We start from the raw sequence: 20,867 nt of genomic DNA on the forward strand, positions 1-20,867 counted from the left end.
GCGGATGATTTGGAGAATTAATTATTATTATTATTGAGATAGATTGATCGGAGACAGACGCGACTCCGTCATCAAGATAAGGGCTAAAACGTGATATATCCTATCTTTGAGGAGTGTAATATATGATGATGATGATCATCAGATAAAACTCTTTCGAGTGCTTATCCTTACTTTTTGACCATTTCATTTTGGTTTCATGAATAATAACTCTAGTAATTTTTTTTTATTGATTAATAGTTCAGAGATGATAAAAGCTTTATAGTGATAAATTTTTTGATCCTGCCTATATAAAATCTTTAACTTAAAAATATCTGATTTTATATTTTCATAATATTATAGCTTGTCGATTAGATACTAGAATTGACTTAATTTAACGTAGAAGTAAGAGTTGATCCAATTGATGATATAAAATTTTTGATCTATCGAAGTGACGTTCAAGTGCTTCGTGCTTGTGATTCTTGATTTCTCAAGATAAAATTGAGATGAAGTCTTCGAGGTATGTATAAAAGAAAATTAATATTAGGTATTCTGATTCGATTCATGATGTTTGAGATAGATTGATCAGAGACTAACATGACTCCGTCATCAAGCTAAGGGCTAAAGCGTGATATATCTTATGTTTGAGGAGTATAGTTTATGATGATGATGATGATGATCAGAGAAAACTCTTTGAGTGCTTATCCCTACTTTTTTTACTATTTCATTTTAATAATAACTCTAGTAATCTTTTTTTTATTGATTAATAGATTAGAGATGCCAAAAGCTTTATAATGATAATTTTTTGGTCCAGCCTATATAAAATCTTTAACTTAAAAATATCTGATTTTATATCTCCATAACATATATATAGCTTGTCGATTAGGTGCTAAAATTAACTTAACTTGATATAGAAGCAAGAGTTGACTTGGAGAACGATTGACAATGTAAACTTTTTTATCTATCGAAGTGATGTTGAAGTGTTTCATGCTTGCGATTCCTAATCTCTCGAGATAAAATCAAGATGAAGCTTTGAAGGTACCTAAATAAGAGAAAAGACTAAGATATGAAAAACGATTGACAATGTAACATTAAAATGCTTCGTGCTCGTGATTCCTGATCTCTAGAGATAAAATTACGATGAAGTTTTCAAGGTACGTATAAGAGAAGACTAATATTAGGTATTCTGATTCAATTCCTCTAATATCTAAATTAATATGGAGTCTAAAATTAAATCTTTATAGTGTTTCGAGTGTGAGGAGAGAGAAATAAATTTGACATAATTAGATAAAATACACATTGTTTTGTTTTTGATATATTATTATTTTTCTTGAATGAAATGAAATGGAAGAGAAATCGTCTCCGAAGGTTAATTATAGTCCTTCATAGATCTCTAAGTCCTTAGTAGATCTTAAAAGAAGAAATAGTTAAAGAGTATAGCATGCAGCAACAAGGATGACATATGCTACTCTTACAAAAAGGTGAAAGAGGTGAGTGAGATCCATCACAATAGAGAGTGTAGGAGTGTTGTGGGATTGGCTTCATAGGTATAGTAGGAAGTAATTGCTCTAACCCATAATGCAGATGGTTGGAGGTGTTGGTTGCGATGTTTGCAATCATTGTGGTGTTTCTATAAGAGCCAACAATAATTGAAGACAATTGGTTCAAGCGATTGCTCTAACCCATGATGTAGAAGGTTGGAGGTGTTGGTTGCGATGTTTTTATAAGAGCCAAAGACAATTAGCTATTAGTAATCTACAAAAAAAAAAAAGTAGTTAAAGAGAGTCCAAATCATCTCCTTCGTTTAGCTAAGATTCTTATATCATTTATAAATATTAAATATATTTGATTGAATCATAAATAGTCATGAAGAATTGTCAATCTATTTGATCAAAGTCCGACCTAATTATGGAGATCCAAGATCATTCCAAATATGAATGTTAGAATTGTTATAAATAATTAATCGTCTTGTGATTAATGATTTGTCTCACCTTATAAGGCACATACTTATGGTTGGGAGAGTTGTTCCAAAAATATTTTTCTAAGAAAAATAAAAACATATTTTATTATAGTTAGGAGAGTTATTTCAAAAGAATTTTTTGAATAAAAATAATAATTCTTTTAATAATTTTCTTAAAGACCTAAGTGTTTGAAGTGGGATAGCAATAATGGCAGAATTAATAAGAGTGATATTTTTCAATGATAATGTCTTGATAGGCATTAGAGAGTCTAGTGTGACTAATGAAGATGTCTAGATAGTTAATAGGTCAATTGTCCTCTCTTATATTTAGGATGATGAACATGTCTAGATAGCTAAGAGGTTTAGTTGTCCTTATAAATTTTAAGAAAATAGATTTATGATTTCTGCTTGTTTATGTATAGATAAATTATTTTGGTTTACATGATTAGTGTTTTGATAAGATTTAAGCATGACTTATCATTCGCTTTAAATGCTAATATGGTATTATCCATAAACATTAGATGAGTTAGTTTGATACCTTTAATATTAAAAGGGGTAAATGATCACTCTGAGATGTAATAGTGACAATGACGATACGGAATTGAAGGGTTTAAAGAGATTAATCTTTAGAAGAATAAAATGATGACAACCTTTAGAATGATACACTCACGAAATGCACAAGCTCATGAGTCTCTAAAATATTATCGTATATGTATGGAATAACTCATGAGAAAGGTTGATTAGGAATGATCAATATTTTTTTTTTTTTTTTTGGGGTAACACAACTCAAATCCTATTAAAAAAAATTAATATAAATTTTATATATGACAGTACAGTAGTGAAAGGCTTTAAATTTTTTATTTTAAAATGAGGTATGTAATATCGTACCATATCAGTGTTTCGAGGTTGGTTCAGTACGATACGATACCGACGTATCGAGCGGTACACTGGGACGTTCTGAACGGTACACCAAGATATACCGAACGATACACCAGAGTTTATATAGCGATTTTCTTGTACCGTAGCACTGTAGCACGGTTCGTCTGGCAGCGAGCGATTCACGTATTGGTATATCATCGGATCGGTACGTACCGCCCATACCGAATGGTACCATTCGAAATTTCATACCATGTTTTAAAAAATATTAGAAATGAATGTTGTACCGTTTAAAACAGTGAAACAAACTTAAAATGCAGACAAACTAGTTTGGGATTGACCGGAAAAGAAGAAGAAAAAAAATTAAATCTTTCATATACGGAGGTAAAAGAGATATTTAATAAAGTAAAAGCACTTTGCATTTGAAAATGAGAAACTAAGTAGAAAACATTCAACTTATGGTATCCTTTACTTGTAAAAGATTGAGAGCTTAATATATCATTCAAAAAATTATTGAATAAGGTTCATTTATTAAAAATTAAAGATTTAAATTTCATTCAATAAATTTCTTATTTATCCTAAAGTTGAATATTTATATTAGACTCACTTACAAAACATTAAAGATTCAAAATATCATCAGAAAAGAAAAGAACTGATAGTTTTGAGATTAGATGGTGCCTATGGAATATATCTTACCTTTAACACTTTTACTTATTAGAAAAGTTAGATTTTATAGTTTATCCTTTATCTTTAAAATAATAATTTATTTAAGAAAAACTCATACTAATTTGTTTTTACCGCATGATCTTTATTGAGAAATTACTAAGGGGTAGGTTTTTTCATGAATGGATAATTATGTTGTCCTTTTAGTTTTATTAAGTGACTTTTGTGGGATTGAATGTGAACCTAAAACGAATCAAAGTGTCCGATTTGGTGTTCTCTCCATTGGCCCACTGCTTTCCTACATCCTCTCTTATTTCCGGGGAAGAGATGAGGAACGAATACGAGGAGATAGACAAGGAAAAAATAGAAAAAAAATTAGAGAAGAGATGATTGAGAGGAAGAGGAGGATGATGAGATTGCGGAGATATAAAAGTTAGAGAAGGGTAATTATTCGATAATTTTTTTAAAAATAATTAGAAGTGAAGGGTAAAAATAATTTTTTTTAAAAGCACTCATGGATACATTCATCATTTGATTAAAAAAAATAAAAATATTACTGTTTACAATCCCTCTTTTCTATTTACGACCTCATATTATATTTTTTAAATATTTTTAAAACTTCTCTTTTACAAATTGATCAAAATATATATATATATATATTTTTTTTCATCCTCCTATTATCTTTCCCCTCCTCATGATAAACAATGGATCATAATCGTAACATTTTCATCATCAAATTCTTCCTCTTGATAGTTTCCTCCTCTTTATTGATGATAAAATACGATAAGAACTATAGGAAAAAAAAAATTATATATATATATATATATAATCAATTTCTTCGACGATGATGGGATACATAGGTAAGAACTATAGGAAAAAAAAAATATATATATATATATATATATAATCATAATTAGAGTGATTATAAATAATAAAATATTTATTTTATTTTATTTTATTTTTTAAATATATATATAAATAGTAAAATAATTATGAAAAATAAAAAAAAAGGACTCTAAATGGTAAACTTTAAATATAAATCAGCACAAAATTTTCTTGGTAAATTGTAAAAAACAAAAAAGGAGCATTTCTTTGGTATGGAGGAGACAAAGTGGCGTAGGGTGTATGGCAATTTGCAGTATGGAGACAAACCGGAGATGGTGACATCACTATTTGCCCGTTATTATTGGGCTTGCATGAACGCATGAAAACAGCAGTGGCTGTCGTGTCAGTGAACGGCAGTCACGTGAACTGAGAGAAACAAAGTTGACTGTACAACCACAGATGGCGGTTGATGGGAAAGATATAACCTTTCCACCATAAACTCAATTAGGCCGTGGTAATGGCCCTTCGACACAAATGTTGACTCCTCGCATTAATCCCAATTAAAAAGTTAGGAAATTAATTAAGGAAGATAAGTTTCTAACACAGGATATCGAAATTAAGCTCGTTTATATCATCATCACATATTAATACACAGAGTCGCCTGCATTCCGCACCTGAACCGGCTCAATTCGTGTTTATTTGGACCAAACCCGGTTCACGAGGGCCAGCGCATTGCTGGTCATCTGAGCCACCTCGACCACCTTCGGCCGGATCGCCGACCTGATGCCGCCGGAGCAGTGCTCCTCCAGGCTATCCAAGCACGTGTTCTCGTCCGTGAGGGCGGCGCTGCACCACGTGCGGACGTTGCTCATGTGCCAGGCGAACTCCGGCGACCCCGCCCCGCCCAGCAGGTCCAGCTCCTCCGCCGACCTCCGTAGCCTGTCCACGCTGTCGGCCATGTTCTCGAGGCAGTCCCGGACGGCGCCCGCGTCCCTGGGCCTCACCGACTTGGCCCCGGCGATGATGCGGGAGACGTAGGTCGAGGCGGAGCGAGCCCGGTCGGCGCTCACGGCCATGGCCGCCCGCGCCAGCTGCCGCGGGCTGTGGCGTACCGCCGGGGCGTACGAGGCGAGGCACCGGAAGCAGAGATCGGGATATCGCGTGGCGCTGCAAGATGAGCGGACGAAGTCGGTAGGAGAGCCAGCGGAGGTCACTGCACAGGTTGAGTAGCAGATTACAGCAAGGAGGAAGGCGAGTGAGAAGGGCATTGCTCTTGCCATTTCCTCTCTCTCTCTCTCTCTCTGATAATTTACAAGCTGTGTGTTGGGTGCTTTATATTGAGGGAAAGATGGCAGGATGGCACTGCAATATGTAAGAGTCAGTGGAATCTCTTATGTTAGAAGCAAGTAACTCATTTACTGCTTTGTTCTTCCTCACAGCTGGAAACAGACTATATTGCTTCAGAGTTCTGAGTACTTGCAACATCGGTGGGAATCTTGTCAGAAGTTTTGACAGAAACAACGTGGAAAGTAATATAAAAGCGAAATGGTTGGAGATTGAAGATGATAAGATGTCATTAAGTTCCTTTTCCACGGACATGTCCTTCGATACGTCACGAGCACACTGTTTTCACGTCTACCGCATTGCAAGGAAAACGCGAGTTCTAATCCAACATTCGAAGTAGCAGTATCTATCTTATTTACTATGTTAGATAGGCAAAAACACTAATAAATAAGTAATTCTTGCGTTAGATATATACTAAGGACGAATTCTCAAAAATAACATCTACCTTTGAAAAATTTTGCATGGACAAGCTCAAATTATTTAAGTCATAAGATATCATTGTATTATTCATCAGTAATATCATTGTATTATTACATTGAACCTTGATGAGCAATGTAATGACTTCGTGTAGGTGCAACAAAGTCTTTGGTGTCTTCCATCGTTCGATTTACTCAACCATATCAATCCGAGATTTCGTTTCATCTTTCGAGTTCTCTCTCTCAATAAGCCTTCGTTTGCCTTAGTAGAATTCATGTAGGCTTATTTCGAGAACGACACGGTGAGTTTTCGTAGTTGTAAGCCTCTTCTTATGGCTTCTCTTTTCGATTGGCACTCCAGATTATACTTCCTTCGTTCATGAAAAATAACTAATTTCTCGCTCGCCATTTTTACTATCGCGCTTCTCTTGAGCAACTCCAATAGCTTAAGAGCAATTTTGCACTTATAGTGTTTTTGCATTTACTCGGGCAATGGTTTAGCTTACCTTGGCTTGTTCAATTCATCATAATGCTTTGCGATTGTGAGATTATGAACTTTTGTTGTTTGCTTTGAATTGCTTACTCGCTTCGATATCATATTGTGAAGGGCTAGCTATATTTGCTTAAGTCATGAGACATCCTTGCATTATTTATCTATAAAAGGTCTACATAGTTACAATCTCGCTCAGGTCCCCAAGAACCTATAAAATAGTAAATCGATTAGTTTTGAAAGTGAGCGACGAACAACTCCCAATGTTTTACAAAATGAGCAATTTTATAAGCAATTCAATAAATACTTAGTATATAAGAGAGAAAAAAAAGAAATGAGAAAACAAGGCTTTCAAAGGTAAACAAATAATTATAAGTCTATAAGCGATTACTCATCGAATGTTTGGCATGTTGGCAAGTTCCCATAGACTTTACGTGGGGACTTGTAAATCTAATCAATGCCCAACACTATTCCAAACCACCATTCAACCCCATGCTACTTGAATAATTCTAGAGTGCTAAGATAGCTGAGGCTTTGTATCGTAGCCTACAGAAAATAAGTCATGACACACGAAAACTAAGTCATTTTAAGGGTACTTTTATCCATTATGGTGAGCAATCACTTTGTAACTTTGTAAACTATTTTTTCTTATAATTTTTAAGTAAAACCATATAAAAACAAGGCAAAACACATTGCCAAACATATGTACAAGTAAACAAAAGTGATAAACAATCCATTGACATAGGTGTTGCGGGTGCACAATAACCATTTGTGACACTATATTGCCTCCCCTCCCCTCTGCCCCATTGTATCTAATACCATCTCCACCCCTTGGCCCCCCTCACCTTCACCCTTGTGTAATGGGGGATGATAATGACTCTACCAAACCCTCCCCTACGCACAAGGGTCATCGTTGTTACACTATCTCTTTCCTTGCACGAGGATACCGATGGTTACCACTGCTATGCCCCCTCCTTCCTCATGTGAGGCGGGTCTAGTGAGGGTCGCAGAGGTGACAATAGGTTCAATGGGGTAAAAGGGAGGGAAGCTGATGGTAGAGGCGATAGCGGATTCGATGATGATAGGAGTAAATTGATCATTTCATGTAATAAGAGGGGATGCTCTACGAAAATTTTTAAAAATTAAAACATTCAACAAGAATTTCTCAAAAATATATATATTTTAATTCGCCCTTTATACTCTATATACTTTGTTTAGACTTAATAAGTTTTCGTGTTCAATCAAACTAAATCATAGGCTCAACTCTATACTCTCTCGCCAGGACAAAGTTCTAAGAGTAGCATTTGGATCCTTGGCCATATGGGTATATCGCTGAAGGCATATACCCATATAGATATAATTATCATATCACAATACATAGGATTTAAGATCGACACCGTCTAACACTTCAAGAAACCATGAGAATCACATCATCACCATCTATTTCTTTGATGCTGAAGAGTCGATGACCCATCAAAAGAATTGAAGGATAACCCTCGCATCTCATAGGCCCGATAAATGGACCCCAGCCAAGCCGGTGATAAATTTCAGGGCCGACTCGGTCTTTCTACCCCGCTTCAACCCGATTCTGGTACTCGGTTGGAGTCGAACCGATTGAAAGGAGCCCGTTTTCCCTCCTTATAAGCACTCCCCATTCGAACTCATCGAGAGAGAGTATGATCTCGACTCGAAGCCCTAACCTAATTTCTCCTCCTTCCTCAATCCTCTCATCATCGATCTTTCGTTTCTTTTCCCCCTCTTTTCTCGAATCCATCATCTTCCAATGTGCCGGAAGAAGCGAAAGTAGCAGTGGTATTTGTTGTGCTCAGATGAGATGCTTTGATTTCTATTCTTTTTCATGGATCGGTGACGCTTTCTGTTTGCTAGGATTTATTAGTTGGGGAGTTGCAGAAACTCGATGATTTCTCACCCGATGCTTTTGTAACTTTGTCATACGCCATGACCTAGATTTTGTATCTTGTAGCAGGATCTTGGAAACACATATCAGATTGTAGTGGTCCGGAGGTGATATTTTCCGGCCAACCATTTTCAGGTTCTAGCTGCTTGTTGTTCCGTTCTAATGCACTATCTCTTAATTTGTTTCTTGCCTGCAGTTAGGAAATGGGTTTTGGTCCCCCAAAATTGCTAGATTAAGTATTACTAATTGAGATCTGAATATATATTCATGCTTAGATGTTGGTATTGATGTTTCAACTTGTTCCTAGTCATCACTAAGTTAATGCTATCACTGTCCTCCTCCTTTTCTTAATAAAGTTACCAAATGAGCTTCTGCCAATTAAATCATGTTAAGTGCTGCAAGTTCATCGAGTATGAAATATATATTGCAGTCTGGTGAGAAATTTGAATGCTCTGGATACACTAAACTGGAGGGATGGTCAATGTAACAGTTTGTGTGAGGTTTAGACCCTTGAGTCTTAGTGAGAAAAGACTTCATGGCGATAGTATCTGCATTCAGGCTTTGAACACTCAGTCTTTTACATTCAAGGTTCTATTCCCCTCCCTGAATATTCATTTTGCCTAATTGCATGTAGCTTGTGGTAATTCTCTACTTACTTTCCTGCAGGATGAGAAGGAAGAAGATATTACATTTTGCTTTGACAGAGTCTTCTATCAAGATTCTGAGCAAGTAGATGTCTATGACTTTCTTGCTATGTCGATAATTGAAGGTTGTTGCTCTTACATGAGAGCAAACTTTCGTATGCTTGGTTTTTGTTTAGCTCTAGACAAGTCTTCTTATGATAAAAAAAATCTCCCTAGATTAGAAAAGCAAATTATTTCGAACTAGCATGGAATATACATAGTTTTGTCCTTATCTGAGAAGTATTTCAAATGTTTTCTTGAGCAGGGGCTGTGAATGCAATAAATGGAACCATTATCGCTTATGGACAGGTAAGATGTAACAGAGCCAAACATTCTTGTGCACAATGTTGACATTGCCACTCTAGCCTTCCTTACTATTTTGCTTTTGATGTGCATATGCTGCATTAGCAAGTAGAAGCTTCTATTTTGATGTCACATTTTAAGCTTTGCAACCATTAGTTTGTATACTTTAACTAGGTACTTTTTGGATAATCACTTGTTTTGGAGCTACTCTCAGCAGTAACAATATGTACTTCAAGAACTTGTGGTGATAAGAAAACATCTGTGGAAATAGAACTCCTGAAGAACAGGAACAAGTGCTTAAAATGATGACAACACAAGTCCATAACCATCCGGTTGATGCGTAATTTAACCTTGACAGTGAAGAGATGTAGAAAGCTACTGTGTCTCCTACCACTTTTAACTTGATGATTCTACAGTACCATGCTTCTGGTGAATCTTTCCTAGTTATTTTTTTATCATTGTTTTGCTTTAGGAAAAAAATATTGACTTGAGGTTTTATCCTTGATATGGTCTTCTCTCATGCTAATTCTGTTGTAACATCCTTAGTTCAATTGATATCACAATGATTCCAAGTTTAGATCTCATGAGCCCTAATAAATCTAGTAAAAGTGATGAGGAAATAATTGCTCTAAAAGTGTTCTATCATGTAAAGGAAGATATGAAAGGATCCTGAGTGGTTGGACAATGATAAATTATAGTTGAAAATAACTTAACTACCAGTGTCCCTAATGCTTCTTATAAAGAATAACTTGGGCCAGGATCAGCTTAATCAGAGCAGGGAATTCAGGTAGATAAATATAAATAGTATGCCATTACCATTCTTTACATGTTGAGAAAAACATCGTCAGTTCAAATCTCCAAGTGTGATGGTAATCAGTTAATCATAAAAGATTTGTGCTCAAATAAAGCCTAATTTTGCTTGATGATCACCTTAGGAAATGAGTTGTATAGACTGTCTATATACCAAGGTTTAGAAACCCGGTTTGATACTGATACTGGTTTGTGATCACATCATGATAGAGGAAGGGAGGAGGAGGAGAGGAGAAGATAGTGAACATACCAAAGGAGATAGCAGCGCTAACGTGAGGAGGAGGTGGCAGTGATGCAAGGAGGTTGCTGAGACATTGAAAAAGGAGGCTGAGGAGATAGGAGAAGAGAAGCTACAGCTTTTAAGGATGGTTGATGACTGTTGAAAGCCATTAATATTATTTGCATCCCTTCTTGAGCAGGTTTTTTTCAAAAAAACTAAAAATTTAGATAGAACTCCAATTACTGGAATGGGATGCTAGGTTTACAATCCCGTATAACTCCAAATCAGTTATCTAACCAAGCAGTGCACTTGGTAATCTTGCCGGATGATACGCCCAATGTGGATTTTGATTAGGCAATCGGTGTATCTGTACTAGTCATGCATTAGACCGGTGCATTTGGTATTTAAAACCTTGCTTTATACAACATTATTACAAGTTATAAGTTAGTTAGGAAAATAAAAGGCAAGGATAATTTGTGGCATTGACAACTCATTCTGTGCCACAATTATGTTTAAAATACATGATTAATGCACTTGAAGGAGCATATATTTATTGTACTCAATTATATACCTATCGATAATCATGTTTTCTTTTTTGTGACAAAGGATAAGTGGCGAAGGCAGGATTTGAGCCTAGGACCTTGCGATATACTGTTAAAGTCTTTACTAGCTAGGCTAGCTGACACCTTCTATAGATCATCATTTATGATTTCATGCATTTAAAGTTCACTCAGTTTGACTGAATTGATTTACCACCTTGCAGTTCTGATGCATCAAATGATAGATAAACTAAGACTGTTCGAAAGTCACATAATAGAACATCCAACTTTCAACTTCTTAGTCTTTATTATGCATATAAACCTTGGTTAGACTGCAAAACTAACTGCAGGTCATATTTAAGCTGACTAACTGAATATCTTTAGTTTTGTTTCTTTTAATAGTACTGAAAACTAATTCATTGAACTGTAATAAACAAAGATGTTACTAAGTATTCAATTTGTTGAATGTGATTGAGCAGACTGGAGCTGGGAAAACATACAGCATGGAAGTTAAGTAAAAAAAAAAAACTTTTTGCTCTTTTGTTGTAAGAGAGATGAAATAGAAGTAATGCAATTGTCAATCAATTAGTTGCTGATAATCTGAATAAACTTGTATTTAAAAGGGCCTTGGTGTCTTAGATGGAGATCGAAACAAGAAAGGATTGCTTCCACGCGTTGTTGATGGGATTTTTGAATTCCTGCAATCTTTGGTGGAAATGACTAAGTGGACAGTCAAGTTGTCAATGGTGTGAAAACAATTTGTTAAATTTTTTTATCTTATATCTAGCATTGTGTATCAATTCTGTTTAATCATTATACTCTCTTTACTTGTTCAGGTTGAGATTTATATGGACAAAATAAGGTTGGTAGCATCTGATGAATTAATTGATTACTTTCCTAATTTATCAGTTAATATGTCTAGAACCTATTTATAGAGAATAAGTAACTTTAGACTGTAGTATTAGCATGGTCTGTGTGGACTGAATCAGAAGGCATGCTGCTATTTGCTAGGGATCTTTTTGATTTATCAAAGGATAACATACAAATTAAGGAGAATAAGTGCCAAGGCATATTTCTTTTGGGAGCAACTGAGGTGAGCTACACCCGTTGAACATGTTTCTATAGGAAAGTAACATTTTTATAGTCACCTTTGTTCTCTGTTATGTGCTTTTAGATCCCAATCACAAACTCTACAGAAGCCTTGCAGTGCCTTTGTGTAAGACCACCTTTTGAAATAACGGAAAAAAATATTAATTTTCACTAGCTGATATTTGAAAATAAAATGCAGCATGGAATTGCCAATAGAGCTGTTGGTGAGACACGTATCCTCTCTGTTACATGCTTTAGCTTTTTAATCTTTGAAGCATCTTCAGGATTCTTTTATGTAAATACATGTTGAACTGCTATGACAATTTTAGCTGTCATTTTTGGATCTTTAAACATACACAGAAATGAATTTGGCCAGTAGCAGGAGCCATTGTGTCTACATATTTTCAGTTCAGCAGGAATCTAGAACAAATGGAAGGTAATTTATGCTTGTTTGGTTTTACCTTTCATGGATGCACCTTTATTAGAACTAGCTTTTATATACATGGTTTTCAGGATAGGTTGATGCTTAAGATTTCAAAACCAAGGTTTAATGTTTTGATTCTCTACACTCAAAAAAATTATTTGATTGTATGTTCAACAACTAGTTTTCCATTGGGACCATGGAAACAAGTTATGTTGCCTGGCTAGGAAATACAAGTTTTCTCGAGTTACTTGTTCTGAGTTGTAAAACTATTGTAAACAAGCACTTTTAGTGATATAGTTCTTCAATGGTTTTACAATATAAATATAAAACTTGCCCATGCAACTCTTTTGTCAAATTCCTTATCTGATATTCTTTTATCTGGATACCATTGTAAATGAGTCCTATTTCTGTGTCTCTTTAAGGATATCTAGTGGGCTTGTTTCTTATCGAAAACTACTGAGTCAATGAGTTTAAGAGTAGTTATAAGCTGCTTTTTCATGCTCTTCTGAAAGTGAATTTTGGTGCCAAAGCAAAATTTGGATCGTATGGTTCGAGAGGTTAATTGAGACAAGGAAATTGCATTTGCTCATAGAAGCAGTTTAGTTTCTATGTGAACACCCTAGAAGTTAAAACTACATGTGCCTCATATGGAAATTTTCCCTAATGGGGTATTTTGCAATGCAAGGAGAATAGGGATCCCGAGGTTGAAGAAGAGAGAAGAAAGAAAGAGATTTAATTAATCTTAGAATTTTTGTAATAATGAGTTTCTCAGATAATGTTTTATATATTTGTTCCAGTATCAGTTTCAATAACCTATATGACAAACCTTTTGACCTTGTTGATGACTGATATTAATGACTATATCAAGATAAGTGCAGTACCAAATAACAAACTTGTTTTGCGAAAGAATGAACAACTTAAATAGAAATCAAGCGACGATATACTCTAAGGATACAAGCTTCAAATGGAACAATCAATTATCCTTGAAGAGCCTACCATTCGTGAATGTGCTTAGAAGCATCATGGTTGACTTAGCTGAGTATTAAGCCTTGAATGAGCTCAACAGTTAACATGTGCATGATACCTTAAAATTGCAATTTAAATGATGCATGTAACATGACTCAAAATAACTTGTCTAAGATCGAATAAGGTTGAAACATGCCTATGGAAGTGATTCTATTGGCTGGTGATTGATCAGCTTGAGGAAGACTGTGCTTCAGATAAATTGACTTCATTGGATCTAAAGGTTTTTGAGATAGGACACAACCCATCCTGGGATAAATTTTCATGGATCTGGCTCAGCCAATCTGCAGAAAAATCAACCGTAGGATGCCATTGGTTTCAAGTTTACCATCTGGACCCAATGGGTCGAAGTGATCCATACAGAATTTGATTGTAAGTTTTGTTGTTCTTATTGTTAGAATAGGAAGGGGTAGAGAAAACCTGACAGCTAAGAAATTTTTGATCCGGGATAAAAATACCAATCTCACTGGATCCTGGAACACATAGTTTAACTGTGATGGCATTTCTTTTCTGGTTTTTAATAAATTAAGAATAACCAGATGTACCACAATATGCGATTGTACTAGCAGGTCGAAAACTGGAAAAATTGTTCTTGTGGACTTAGCTGGTTCTGAGAAAGCTGATAGAACTGGTGCTGGTGGAATAGTCCTTGAAGAGGCCAAGAGCATAAATAAGTCCCTCTCAGCACTAGGGAATGTGATTAATGCTCTGACAGCTGGTAAACAAGACTTCTTTCAGCAAGCATACAACATCATTATAAAATGTGCCACATATCTAATGCTCTTGCGGTGATCAGCTATAATTATTTCTTTTTTCGCAGGAAAAGTGAACCATATTCCTTACAGGGATTCCAAACTTACCCGGATTCTGCAAGATGCACTAGTTAGTTGCCCTATGGTTTAAAATTAAGACATCAGGTGCTATTATCATACCTCTTTATGTTGTAGGGTGGAAACTCCAGAACTGCTTTGCTTTGTTGCTGCTCGCCTAGCCCATCAAATGTTTCAGAAAGCCTCTCCACACTTCGGTTTGGAGCTAGGCATGTTCGGGAATTATTAATAACCACTTGTCAACTATAATCCACTATAAGTATCAGTTCTTACTGCAGGGCAAAGCTTCTAAAATCTTCACCAAGAGCCAACATGAGTGATGCAAAGGACAACATGGAACAGATTATTGATTGTGAATCTCTAGACTACAAAAGTGAAAAACTATTGGAAAAGGTTCTTTGTGAGAAAAGTACTATCAGCCTTACATACTGTCTGCAGGAATCTGTTCTGTTCATGTTATGTATCATTTTGTACAGCTAAGGCAGAATCTCAATGAGGAAGATGTTGACATGTTGGATGAGTTGCTTACACTGGAGGGAATCTTCTTTGATCCTCAATCGACTGAAGAAATTGAATCAGCAATTGAAGATGTAACCATCAGAACAATTTCAGCATTGCATCAAGCAGTTGAAGATCTTAAGGACAGAAATGACATGGTAATCGTGTTCAAAATTTTCTGGTTAATTGTTGCTATAACTCTCGTATTAATGTACTCTTACTGTCTTCAGCTGATGATGGAGAATCATACTCTGAAAGCTGACCTCACAGCTGCTCGGCTAGCTCTAAACAATGCCAACACTGTCCCAAATGCATCTTTGTTTGGCAAAGCCAGAGAACTTTTGATCTCATATCTACCTTCATTTAACTTCACTCTGAGAAGGTAAAATCATCTCCAACCTGCAATATATGATGAAGAATTTTACTACATTAACCACTCTAGACTGCTGTAGAAGCAAAAACAGAATTTACTCTCGCAAATATTGTTGAATGCTTGACAATCTTGCTATGAAAACAACTGCTTATTTGGGCGTTCATGCCCTTGAGTATCTTATATTTGGCCATTCTTTTTTTTTGGAAAATGCTTCCCTAGATAGCAAATATATGATCTGAAATGTGGAATGTCATTTAAGTCCACCTGATGTCGATAGGATGGAGTTGAATCCCTCTTAAGTTCAGCGTGAGCTAAAGCTTTAAATATTTTATTTTATTTACTGTAAGAATGATGGTTAGGAAGAAAAGTTTGTTATATAACATGTGTTATGAGTAGGTAAGAATAAAAGTAAAAAATAAATATAAATAATTTATCATATTTAGATATTACAATATTGTACATATTAGTATAATGATATATAATAAGATTATGATTATTAACATATTCATGAGTAGCACATTTTTGTTTTAATTATATGCAATGTGTTTCTTACTTCTTGATGTAAAATTTATCTATGTAATTATAATCCTAAAATGCTTTCATACTCATTTATCTCGTTCTATAATGTGTTCTTTAAACTATTCATCACGCCCCTTTCCTTACCACTTAAGTGACTAACCTCGTACTTGCCGACTCAACTTTAAATATTCCATCTGGCGATTCAATCCTCTTCTGTCAGTTACAAATTGAACTCAAATCAATTTAGTCGGTCAATCTTTTTTGTCATCTTTCGCGGGTTGACATTTTTTGTTTGTATATTTCGAAGGTACAGTTGATCAACACCGTAAGATTCTGAGATCGCATCTCGTCCTCGCCACTTATTATACGTTAGAAAAAAAAAATCTGATTTATGGTTTTTCATTGTCATTTTTCTTGGGCTCCAACTCGCAACGGACTCGGATCTTGTAATTGTTGAGGCGGACTCGGGGGAAACAATTTTTACGAACCGGTCCGACCCGGCGCCGAGAGGATTAAAGTGGCTTTCCACCGACGTCACTTTGTGCTTGCCAAAAAGCGAAGGTGAGGGGGACGGAGGGAAGGAAAAGCGAGCGATGGGGAAGGAGGAGCTTACAGAGGAGCAGGTGGCGTCGATGCGAGAGGCATTCACCCTGTTCGACGCGGACGGGGACGGGCGGATCGCTGCGTCCGAATTGGGGATCCTGATGCGCTCCCTGGGCGGCAACCCCACGCAGACCCAGCTGAAGGAGATCGCCGCCTCGGAGGGCCTCACCGCCCCCTTCGATTTCCCCCGCTTCCTAGACCTCATGCGCAAGTACCTCCGTCCGGAGCCCTTCGACCGCCAGCTCCGTGACGCCTTCCGCGTCCTCGACAAGGACGCCACCGGCACCGTCGCCGTTGCCGATCTCCGCCACGTCCTCACCAGCATTGGCGAGAAGCTTGAGCCCGACGAGTTCGATGAGTGGATCCGCGAGGTGGAGGTCGCCCCTGACGGCACCATCCATTACGAGGACTTCATCCTTCGCATGGTCGCCAAGTGATCCACCGATCCCATCCCATCCAATGACTTCTGGCCCAGGTATGGTCGTGGATCTGTGCTTGTGTTCCATTTCTTTGAGATCTTGGCTTGTTTGCATGTTCTTTTTGGAGGTCCTAACAAAATCTTCGATTATGTTTGGTCTGACATATGGTTAGGATTTGGTCGTATTATCATCATGACTATTAAATGCGAGATGCATATGCAATACATAGGTTGATAAATTATTCTTATAGTTTTCTTTGATGGCATCTGTCTATTTTACAGAATAACAGAAACATTTATTTCTACAGATCGTGCCATGATTTACATTTTTCATAATGCTTGATAATATACCTTGTTGAGACAATATATTTCTGTCATCGGAATATAATTTTGAATTTTCCTAAACCTATGCTAAATTGTTATATGTTACATATGGATGATTGAGTTATTTTGCACTTATGACAAAGTAGACTAATGTAACAAAACATAAGAACTATCAGGAAAACAACCTTTTATTCTATGTGAGTGGTGATAAAAGAAATTTCTAAGTGTTTGAAATGTTACTATACAGATAATTGGTGCTTGAGTTTTACTATCTAATGCAAATAATTGGTCATGTAGAGTTCCTACTAACACTCATGGAGAATCTGTGAGTAATTTGAGTTTCGACTGAGGATGTATGATTGTATATACTGTCATGGAATGCATTTCCTATTTCACATTTGTGATTTATTTATTTTTTGCATATTATTGTCCCTTGTGGCCAAATGCAGACTCATGCAAAAATTTTCAGATACTAATTGATGCAAAATTTCCACGGTAAACTTACAAACATCTAGCCTAATTTTAACCCTCATATATACCAGGATGGTGATCATATCTAATATAAGTATGATGACAAGTTCAGTGTGGAGATACAAGTAGGAAGGAGAAAATGAGAATGAAAGAGAAAATGAGAATGAAAGGGCCTGCTGATCACAAATGCTCATAAATGGCCAACCGACACTCTCCTCAAAAAACACAAAGCCAGCCTTTGTTACTGTTTTATCTAGGAGTTAAGACCTGCTAGGACTCCTAATACTAAACCATGTAAAACTGCTACTCTCTCTGTTCAACTCATTTTAATTAATAATAAGCATCTAGCAGTAAAAAAATATAATTCAGTTATATTTCTACAAAAGTACCTAAAAATTAGAAAAACTAAAAAACTAGGAGTAATATTTAGAGTAATTTTCTGATGATAGAAGAAAAAAAAAATCAAGAGATCGAGTCCTCCGATACAGAAACAAGAATAAAAAGAGCATGGAATAAGTTGAACATGGTCTTGTATTCTCACTTACTATTTGGTCAATGATTGGATGGTGGAAGTTCCAGGAAGTAAACTCAAACAGATGTAAGTGGCCACTATGTTCCTCTTCATTTAAAGAGTAAGATGCATATCCTAGTAACCCAAGGAAGTCCACTCAATTATGATATACCTAAACTAATATTGGAAATGCAATTTTGGCATATCTCATATGAACTATGAAGCCTCAGAATTTGCTTCAATCAACATATCCATTATGAATGTGCAACTCCAAGATTTAGCTATGAAAACTAAATGGGCAAATTTCAACTTATTCCAATGCTTGTATCTTTGATTTCTGATGCACCAAGGTTTTCTTGAAAAATTGTGGGATTTTTTTTATTGATGAGAGTAGAGGAAAGATGGTAAATTAAAGTTTTATGAATCAAGGAGATCAAAGTAAGGAAGAATTCTCTTTCTCTTGTGTGGCTGAGAGGAAGGAGATTTAACTAAATCAAATCCTTTACTATATGATAAATATATATACTGTTACTACCATGCCTTAATGTTGGCGACCAATCATATTCACAAATTATTAAAAGGTGTCATGTGAGTGAACTTTCCTTTATTAAAAATCCTGTCACCTTCATCTTAGAACTCGAAATATGACTCGTGATAGCTAAACAATTTGCCAAAACATATTCTAATAGATTTTCTGATTGTTTTCTAGCATATCATAGATTGTCATATTGGTCAATCTCGACTTGTATCACGTGATCTAGATTTGACTTAACCGACGCCAACCCCAATTTTGCTGATTTGTGGCCTTATCTATCTTTAGAAGTGGTTAATAATGGTCGAAATAAAATATACACAGAGTTGGCCAGTTTTGGCCAATTTCAGTTGATTTGTAAAACTTGAATGCATTAAAATCTGTCAAATACAACATGCTCGTATTTTTATGGTATATGTGAGCTAGTTTTCTTCCGTTTTACTTTGTGAAGAACATGTTATTTTCTTCCCATTTCAGATCAGGAATGAACTGGTTTAATTCCATTATATTGACTTCATGCATGCCTTTTTGCCCTTTGGGCATACAAAATTCAATATTTTCATGTTGACTTTCTTGGACTTGTGGTGTGCTTATCCTTTATTTATTAATCATAATAAAATTTAAAATTTCAACTTAATGTCATCTAGTTATGATCTGACTAGATTCCTTTGGTTCAAATTAGACATTTACTATGTATCTTCTTAGAATTAATTCCACATTGAATTCATAGTTTTTTGAAAAGATGTATTATGAAAGTAAAAAAGATAAATAATCATCTAGTATAAGATAACTTTATTTTCTAAAAATTGTACTGTTTTTTGTTTTTTAATAATTTCATATGATTTTTCATTTTTTAATATGTTTCAATTATTTTCATGGACGATTAAGGTCTTGTTGATCTAGTATAGTCCATACTACTGATATGATCGTGATTGGGAGTTGTGGATGAAACCCTTTTGTTTCAAATGAAGTTTTGTGATGGTGGCACAATTTTCATACATTGTGACACAACTTTCAACAGCACCTGCAATGTTGTGAGTTTGGTTATGCATAGATCAATTCATTGTGTTCCTATCGTTTGTTTAGTCATTCAAACTCTTACAGAACATTCTTGCAAATATTTTGTTCTCCACTTCAACTTCCTCATTGCTAGGCAGAGATCTGAAGAAATTTCATTTCCTCTTCCGTATGAATAATATTTCTTTTACTTTTGGGAGACTATCTCTTGGGTTTAATAGAAGTAGTTCGTAGGCCTACATATAGAGTTATAGACCACAATATTTTAATCATCGGTACCATCTTTTTTGTCTCACCTGTTTATGTAGAAATACCTGATTTAGTACACATCCACACTGATTAAATTTGAAGTATATGTATGAACTGAAGTATGACGTTCTGTATTGAATTTTTTATCCGCCCTGTAGTTGCTAATCTCTCAACATTACTAACATACCTACTTCTCATCACTTCGATTACTACTGCAGAGTTTCTTTTCCAACCAAAAGAATTGGCTGAAGAGCTGCGCATGAATGAATGAGTTGGTTGTAAGTTGTGGCTTTTCTCCAGCATTATGTCAAACATGGTTGTTCTAGCAATACTTTAATTAACATTTTAGTTTCTTAGGTGGTTGACTCTTCAAGTGAATGTCTTGAAGCCGATTGTGTTTTACTGACTCAGTGTTGTTTCTAATGTATCTGTAGCTTTTTGCATGTGGTGACAACTAAATAGTTATGCATCAGAGTTGGGAACCTTACATTTGCATGATCACTCTGTAATCGTGTGCATTTGAGCAGTTTTATCATGTTTATACACCCAGAACAATATGTCAATGATTTTTTGATATGCTAGATTAAAAGGTAAGATAAGGTAAGATTCACACCATATGAACATTAATCAACGAATTTTCTCCATAGCTTATTTCATTTTTTCTAAGCTCTTAAGCATGTGTTGAAAAGTTGTGCTTATTTATGCAGTCTTCATCCTAGCAATACTAAGTCAATGATATTTTCCCGCTGGTTCTCAGAGTTGCAAACAACCATCTTTTTTATCTTCTATATATGACTTTACAATCAAACTGTTCGCTTGCGACTAAAAAGATATCTTTTGCCAGATGTGACTAGTTTTGGCGTCACCTTTGAGAAGGTTGTCACCACCAACATATATTAGCTGTAATATTTATTGGGCTAATTATATACTATTTTTTATAATTTGATCTTCTTAATATCTCGG

The 20,867-nt window shown here is 35.6% G+C and overlaps 3 protein-coding genes across 3 annotated transcripts; 2 read left to right on the plus strand and 1 right to left on the minus strand.

Annotated features, from left to right (window-relative positions):
- Positions 1-4,910: 4,910 nt before the first annotated feature.
- LOC135632473 (pectinesterase inhibitor 7-like) lies at positions 4,911-5,644 on the minus strand. The gene has a single exon (XM_065141075.1). It carries the CDS (start codon positions 5,578-5,580, stop codon positions 4,996-4,998), a length of 585 nt encoding a protein of 194 aa, XP_064997147.1. The 5' UTR covers positions 5,581-5,644; the 3' UTR covers positions 4,911-4,995.
- A 2,576-nt stretch (positions 5,645-8,220) lies between these two features.
- LOC103979515 (kinesin-like protein KIN-1) lies at positions 8,221-16,210 on the plus strand. The gene is made up of 19 exons (XM_065141178.1): positions 8,221-8,362; positions 8,535-8,603; positions 8,899-9,056; positions 9,135-9,237; positions 9,417-9,460; positions 11,503-11,532; positions 11,647-11,769; positions 11,860-11,885; positions 12,035-12,116; positions 12,198-12,239; positions 12,312-12,345; positions 12,473-12,548; positions 14,129-14,277; positions 14,380-14,441; positions 14,507-14,619; positions 14,656-14,782; positions 14,866-15,045; positions 15,118-15,269; positions 16,087-16,210. Exons 3-19 carry the CDS (start codon positions 8,943-8,945, stop codon positions 16,094-16,096), a joined length of 1,467 nt encoding a protein of 488 aa, XP_064997250.1. The 5' UTR covers positions 8,221-8,362; positions 8,535-8,603; positions 8,899-8,942; the 3' UTR covers positions 16,097-16,210.
- A 158-nt stretch (positions 16,211-16,368) lies between these two features.
- Positions 16,369-20,391, plus strand: LOC135633883 (probable calcium-binding protein CML7). Its single transcript, XM_065143855.1, has 2 exons — positions 16,369-16,857; positions 20,123-20,391. Exon 1 carries the CDS (start codon positions 16,373-16,375, stop codon positions 16,817-16,819), a length of 447 nt encoding a protein of 148 aa, XP_064999927.1. The 5' UTR covers positions 16,369-16,372; the 3' UTR covers positions 16,820-16,857; positions 20,123-20,391.
- The last annotated feature ends 476 nt before the right edge of the window (positions 20,392-20,867 follow it).

The sequence above is a fragment of the Musa acuminata genome, chromosome BXJ3-3 (genome assembly GCF_036884655.1).
Source record: "Musa acuminata AAA Group cultivar baxijiao chromosome BXJ3-3, Cavendish_Baxijiao_AAA, whole genome shotgun sequence".
NCBI classification, from domain to species: domain Eukaryota; kingdom Viridiplantae; phylum Streptophyta; class Magnoliopsida; order Zingiberales; family Musaceae; genus Musa; species Musa acuminata.

Coding starts and splice junctions, on each gene's coding strand:
- LOC135632473 (XM_065141075.1), bottom strand. CDS start 5,580: ATGGCAAGAGCAATGCCCTTCTCACTCGCCTTCCTCCTTGCTGTAATC.
- LOC103979515 (XM_065141178.1), top strand. CDS start 8,943: ATGGTCAATGTAACAGTTTGTGTGAGGTTTAGACCCTTGAGTCTTAGT. Junction 11,533..11,646: donor GGAAAACATACAGCATGGAA/GTTAAGTAAAAA, acceptor TGTATTTAAAAG/GGCCTTGGTGTCTTAGATGG. Junction 15,046..15,117: donor TTAAGGACAGAAATGACATG/GTAATCGTGTTC, acceptor TACTGTCTTCAG/CTGATGATGGAGAATCATAC.
- LOC135633883 (XM_065143855.1), top strand. CDS start 16,373: ATGGGGAAGGAGGAGCTTACAGAGGAGCAGGTGGCGTCGATGCGAGAG.